Source organism: Phyllostomus hastatus, unplaced genomic scaffold, assembly GCF_019186645.2.
Source record: "Phyllostomus hastatus isolate PE091 unplaced genomic scaffold, TTU_PhHast_1.1 phas_contig_699, whole genome shotgun sequence".
NCBI lineage: Eukaryota > Metazoa > Chordata > Mammalia > Chiroptera > Phyllostomidae > Phyllostomus > Phyllostomus hastatus.
The window spans coordinates 633,026-640,328 of NW_025333941.1; the positions used below are offsets into that span (position 1 = coordinate 633,026).

General features: G+C 38.1%; 1 protein-coding gene and 1 pseudogene across 1 annotated transcript in view; both read left to right on the forward strand.

Annotated features, from left to right (window-relative positions):
• The window catches only part of LOC123825901 (carcinoembryonic antigen-related cell adhesion molecule 1-like), a 71,411-nt gene extending 68,103 nt beyond the window's left edge, over positions 1-3,308 (forward strand). Inside the window, exon 6 of the mRNA XM_045849552.1 lies at positions 2,992-3,308. Within this exon, the coding sequence (XP_045705508.1) occupies positions 2,992-3,308 (317 nt within the window). The remainder of the gene's footprint in view (positions 1-2,991) is intronic.
• A 2,104-nt stretch (positions 3,309-5,412) lies between these two features.
• Positions 5,413-6,170, forward strand: LOC123825905 (annotated as a pseudogene).
• Positions 6,171-7,303: the final 1,133 nt, after the last annotated feature.

Sequence of the window (7,303 nt, forward strand, 5' to 3'; positions counted from 1 at the left end):
CCAGTCAGGGCTCAGGCCCAAGAGCCACATTTTGGCAAAAATGGAGTTTGGTATCATTTGAGTCTGTGTGTGGAGAGCACAGTTAAGCAATGTCCTTGTGTATAACTGCCTGTCCTAGGGGTCTTAGAAAGGTTCAGAAGAAGGTAAGCATCCCCAGAAAGAAACTGAGAAAAAGGGATGCTCCTGGAAGCTCCTTATTCATCAGGGATCAGCCCAGAGGATTCTCTCTTGGAGTCGATCAATAAGAGATGTCTCTTATCTGAGCAGCTCTTCTGTCCCTGGTTAAGGTCTGATACTGTAAACATTCTACAGTGTGCACTCTCACAACTTAGCAGGCAAATACTGCTTGAGAATAAACTGAGGCACCTGAAGATACAGTCACTACAGCAGGGTCACAGAGAGCATGAAAAACTAATCAGAGTCTCTCAAGGTCTGTCTGTGACCTTAGATTTAATTCCTCTACACTAGAGACCATATGATGATGTCTTTGGATTTTTAAACCAATGAACTGGTGGAGATGCTTTTGTCTTAGGCATGCTCATCTCACAGGGATACCTTTTGGCCTGTGTAGTGACAAAAAGGAGAAATAATGTATTTTTACTCTAGAACAAATTACCTGCATTAACAATCTGAATCACTGCACAACCTTCCCCTCACCTGGCCTATCCATACCTCCAGGCACTGGTCTTCATATCACCTACTTATTTGCTCCTTGTTTTTGGTAGAGTCACTCCAAGCAGATATAAAGAAAGGACTATGCCTTCTCACTCCCAACTCTATTAATGAAACAAACTCAGGGACCAACATGAAACAAACATTCAGTTGTTTTTTAATGAATTAGGAAGAAAGAAATGGTGGATGAATGAATGAATGAATGATCCAAAAACAGTTCTGAGCCTGAATGCTGAATTCAGAGTCCTTTAAATTCTTGCCATGCAGGACAGATTTATTTGCCTGCAGAAACCGAGACCATCATCTTAGCTCAGTTTCTTTTCTGTAATAAAAGTCTTTCTGCAATTGCTCTTAGGGCCTGGGCTGTTAATAATAATTTTCACATACAGAAGAATTCTAAGTTTTTTCCCAAATTTCTCTGTCACAGCCACCTAACATAAATTGTCCACATGGTCCAGAATTTCAGCAAGTGTGTGACAGCACTTGCCATAAGACACTTGTTTTACATTTGTGCCAGTCTTTACCTGCCCTCAGGGGAGAGAGAATGACTTTAATGGTCAAGAGCAGAGAACTTGAATCTGCTGCCTTAATCACCTTCTGCCTGTACTTTGTCCTCTTCCCTTAATCACTTGGATTTTGCTCTATCATTTTTTTGGCTCACTGACCCATTTCACTCACTGACTAATTTGAGTCTCACTCAACTCAAAAGACCTAACCCACTCTTTGTCACAGAGGCCTGAGTAGTCAATTTACTACTGGCTTGCACTTGGACTCTATGTGTTAATCTGTAGAAACCCCAGGCTCTAGGATGTCCTGAGAAATGGTGGCTTATAGAAACACAAGTCAGCTGGGTGATAGAAGTCTGTGCAGCTGCAAGGAAACACTTCTTGTCAACCAGGCAGTAAGGTGATCAGTGAAGAATCAAAATTACAAGTGTATATCTGACTCCCAATCTTATGTCTTTCCATAACTGAACACTGATACTTAAATGACACCTGAGAAAGTCTGTACTTACCACCAGACATATAGCTGGAGGCCATACATTCTCTGAGCACCCAGATTCCCAAGCATTTTCTAGTGATGCACAGACCTCCTGGGTTCTTTCAAAGACTCAAGTTTACTGAGATGCGAGAGGTGCCAACTCTGGTTGAATTTTTTGGAGAAAGGAAAGGTACTACACAGGGCAATTTTTATTCTCTTACCTGCAGAGCAAAGTTAACCACACTCAACATCACAAGCAACCAAGTCAACCTGGAGAGATCTGACTTTCATTTTTGTAAATGATAGTGGTGTTGAGCATTTTTTCTGTGATTTTTGGCCTGTTCCATATATTCTCTGGGGAAATGTCTATTGAAGGGTTTTGTTCATTTTTAAGTCAGTTTGTATGTGTGTGTATTTTTAACTCAGTTTTTATGTTGTGACTTGAGTTGTAGAAAATTTTTGTGTATTCTAGACATAAACCTTTTGTTTTCCATATGATTTGCAAAGTATTTTCTCTCATTTCATAGGTCACCTTTCAACCTGTTTTAATTTTTGATGAAGAGAAAATGTTCATTTTGAAAAAATCAAAATTGTCATATTTTTTACCTTTGTTCTTCGTGTTACATTCATAACACCATTGCCAAACCAATGTCATAAGGCTTCTCCCTATACTTTTCTAAGCATTTTATAGTTTTGGGTCTAACTATTAGAATTTGATCTGTTGATTGAATTTTTGTATGTGGGATCAGACAATGACCCAAGTCACTTGTCTGCATGCAAACATCACAGTACAACACTGTTTGTGCAAAAGACTATCCTTTCTCCACTGAACAGTCTTTACTGCCTAATAAATTATTTAACAAAAGCTAAATGCTTTTTCTGCTTACTATAAATTTCCTTGGCTCCAGAGATGGACAAAGGGGTAAACCTGATTTTCACAACATGGATAAAAATTTACATAAGGAGTGGGATCTAAAGTTTTGTGGAAAAAAAAGTCTTGGTAAGAGATCAGTAAAATTTCAAGAGAAAAAAAATTCTATCCATGAAGTTATAGGACCTATGGGCTGGGAAGGGGTTTTGTGAAGTGCTAACACAGATGACTGAGGGAATATGAATGTAATCACCCTGGGATTACATATGGTAAGATTGGAGCTGCAACTGTCTGCTTACATAAATTCACATGAACTTAGAGAATTATCCTTCTGCAAATGTCAAGAACATACTCTAGTAAACCTTACATAGCTCACTGTGGGCTATGAGTGTCTGAGATCTGAGTAAGTAGCACGGTTCCATGCCTCAACCCCATTCTTAATCAGTCACTTCCCTGTTTCTCCACAGAGCCTGAATTAGTGGTCTCCCTCAATGCCAGTAACACCACAGTCACAGAGAATCAAGATGCTGTGGTTTTCACCTGCAAGACAAATGCACTCATGTATCACTGGTTGCTCAATGGTACAATACTGCCACTCGGTAGGATACTGCCATCCAGTGAGCGCATAAGTATTTCCCAATCCCACTACAGCCTCACCATAGACCCTGTGAAGAGGGAAGATGCTGGGACTTACCAGTGTGAAGTTTTCAACCCCATCTCATCTATAAAAAGTTTGCCAGTTGTGCTGCATGTGAATGTGAATGACACTAATTTCCTGCCATAAATTATTAAATTCTAAATAAAATATTTTACAGCATGACAATAGATTTCTTGAAAGTGAATAGTTCTTAAAAGACTTGCATTGAATCAATAAACACTCAAAAATGTAAGTAGACATTGTCATTGTTGTTGAATTAAGGTCATATTCCAGACAACTTTCATCTTGGGTTCGTCTCATTTGTACTATGTCCACAGTGGAGGTGACATTGTGTCCTTCAGAGGATGAGCAGTGGTCTTGTGATAATCAGTGGGAGCAGATGATGAGCTCATAGAATCTGAGCTCTGTCCTTCTTCATGTAAACATGTAGAGGACACATGGACATTGATGTAGACAAAGGGAATTAACAAGAGGTCACTCATGTGGGTGGCAACACTGATCTTTCTTTTTCTCTTTCCCTCAAAAATTTCTAAAGCCTTGATAATTCATATATATATATATGTCACTAAAATTATTTCCAAAAGTTCACTACATTTCTGTTCTTTTTGTTAGTAATAAATAATTGGAAGCCTTGTTAATAAAACCAACACTTTAGCTCACATTTCCTAGTTCAGACCAATGCCCATGGAATTAGAAATTATGAAGCTTATTTTGACCTCCTTGGTCTATGGTATCTCTTGGAGAAGAGGACACCACCCAGACCTACAGAGAATGAAGGTGAATTCTCAGGGTGAAGCTTTCTTACCTCAGGTGACTTAAATCTTTCATCTTATGTTTTATAGAAAAAAGCTTCATCAGTGAAAAATATGTAGTGAAAGTCAGTCCCTCTGCACCTAGGTAACTAATCAGGCCAAATCAGATGTCACCAGTTAAGTCCTCCATAACACCATCTGCTCCTTTCTAGGCCTCACTCAAATGTCACAGAGACATGGATGTTTTCCCAGACCATCTTACATAAGAAAGTAATTCCCCAACCCATCCACTCTCTAACTACTGCCTCCCACCTTGATCTTCTTTAGAAGGCTTATCACCATCATCAAATCTTTGGGAAGTGTCTCTCGGATTTATTCCTTCAACTGCTTTACCTACTAGGCTCTCATTTCTACTCTGATTTCTTTTCATGTCTTTTCCTCAGGTGAGGTTTTGTTCCCTCAAACCATTCACATGTGTACTCAACCTCCCTGGACTATGTCCTGTGAGGCAGGTGGTTGGCAAAGCCACTCAGGCTCTTCATTTTACAGTGTTAGCATTGGGACTGCACTTTCCATCACACTTACCTCTTCTTATTGTCAATCCAGCCTGAAGTGCCTAGGTGACAGCTGTTCTATTGCAGGAAAATTCTCTTCCCAGTTCCACTACCTTTAGTGGGCTTTCTTCAACTACCCTAGCTATCCTATTGGGCCCAGGGTACAGACCCTGGGCAGGAAATCACTCAGACCTCTCCACAGAAACAAGGCATAGACTACAGCGGTTTTAAAGATATTTCTTTAATTTTTATGTTCTTATTTATTCTATCTACTCCCTTGGATGCTAATATAAATAGAGTGCTGTTAAAGTAATTTTTGAATTACAAATATTTCCAGTATATAATTATATTTCCATTCGTTAGCATGGTGGAAGGCTAGCAATTTACTGAACATGCATATTTAGTTTTTTAAACCACACTTGCACCCTTGGTTCATGAAGCTTCTTCTTCTTAAAAAAGTATTTGATAATTTTTGTAGTGTGAACAATGAAGCCTGTTCCATGGCAGCCACAATCATTTTTATTAGAAACTTAAAATTACTTCAATCATATACGTGCACATCAATATTAGGTATGTCTTTGACCCATCCTTTAGATGTTATTAATAGATATAGCAAAAAAACACTTAATTTTACACATGAAAACATATTGCTCATTAATAAACTAGAAATAGGGTTAGTTTTTATATTTTAACTTATGTGATGAATTAAACAGAGGAAATTTTATAAACCAATTCTAATTATTTCCTGAAGAGATGGGCATACAGGCATCTATACAAAGGGACACCACTGATGACCTGATTATTTAATTTTAAAACAAATTAAGATTCTGAGAATTTTGGGAATGTCTCAGGGCTTTCCAATATCTCAGGGAAAAATCTAGAAAAAGTTAAAATATAGAGAAAATAAATCTCTATAGTGAATATAGAGAAAATAAATCATGAAATAGTGAGCAAATTGTGAAAGCCATAGAGGAATCAAGTCAGGAATATGCTACTAGGCTTCAAGATGACATTTTGATTGTACATGTATAAGTGATGATTATAGGCCCAATCTGTAGCTTGATGACTTGGCATTGTTTTGTCTGCAGAAGTTGAGAGTATAGTTCTCTGGCAGTCCCAGAGTCAACTAACTAAGTGGCATGAGTTTGAGGCCATGGAAAGATAAGAAGATACTGTACAGCTATATGAACAAATTGTACATGAAAATTAAACTAACATGGCTGAAAAAAAGACTTTAAATTGCTGTTTGGAATGCTCAGGGGAACAGATTGGAGACCAGTGAGTAACTGAATAAGGGTCTGGAACACTTTGTTGGACAACAAGAAGCCTGGCATGAGCTTGCAGGGCTTTATATCATTGAATGTGACTCTGTTAAAGTAACCTTTTGTTTAGAGAAGCTTATGATGACTTTCTGACACAGCCACTTATACTGTTAGCAGGGTAATGAGGTTAAGTATACCCTAGGTGGGCTTGGAAACATTTTACTTTTAAGTAGGTATTTTGCACAAACTGAACAACAGTAATCTGAGAGCTTTGTTTGGACTTTACATATGGGCAAGCCATATTGCTTCTAATTCAAAAGCAAGTGCAAAAACAAAAAAGTACAACATAAAATATGCTAATGGGCAGCTAGTCAAATAATCAGAGCTTACCATTTTTCTGGTAAGAAGGAAACCAAATAGTTTGTTGCTCTACTTGCTCAGTCATTTACTTTATTATTGCTCAATTAGAGTTGTCTCCATTTTCCTGCCACGACTTTACCCCACCCCACCAAACCCTACTTCTCACCCTTAATCCTACCTCTCTTTGGCTTTTTCTATGTGTCCTTTATGCATGCTCTTTGACAACCCTTTTCTTCTTTCCACCATTATCCTCTCCACCCACCCCTATGGTTATTGTCAGTTTGTTCTTTATTTCAATGTCTCTGGTTATATTTTGCTTGATTTTTTCTTTTTTTGATTAGGTTACACTTAGAGGTGAGATCATATGGTATTTTTCTTTCACTACTTGAATTATTTCACATAGCAAAATGCTCTCCAGATCCAACCAAGCTGTCACAAAGGGTAGGAGCTCCTTTCTTTATGCTGCATGGCATTCCATCGTGTAAATGTACCATTGATTTTTGATTGATTCATTTACTGATGGGCACTAGGTTGTTTTCAGCACATGACTATTGTAAAAAATGCTGCTATGAACATGAGGGTGCATAGGTTCTTTTGAATTGGTGTTTTTGGATTCTTATGGTATAATCCCAGCAGTGGAATTGTAGGGTCAAAAGACAGTTCAATTTTTAGTTTTCTGAGGAAATCCCATATTGTTTTCCACAGTGGCTACAGCAGTCTGCATTCACACCAACCATGGACTAGTGTTCCTTTTTCTCTACTACCTCTCCAGAACTTGTTTGTGGATTTGTTAATATTGGTGATTCTAACCAGTGTGAAGTGGTGTCTCACTGTGGTTTTAATTTGCATCTCTCTGAGGGGTGGTAATACTGAGCATCCTCTCATATGTCCTGGGCTCTCTGTATATTCTCCTTGGAGAAGTGTCTATTCAGGTCCTTTTCCCGCTTTTTAATTGAATTATTTGCCTTCCTGGGTTGGAGTCAAGTGAGTTCTTTATATGTTTTAGATATCAAAATCTTGTCGGAGTTTTCATTTTCAAATATATTTCCCCATATGGTTGCTCCCTTTCCTTTGATGATGTTTACATTAGCCATGCAGATTTTTTTTTAAATGAGGTCCCATTTGTTTATTCTATCCTTTATGTCCCTTGTTCTAGGGGAGATATTGGTGAAAATATTGATGCATGGAATATC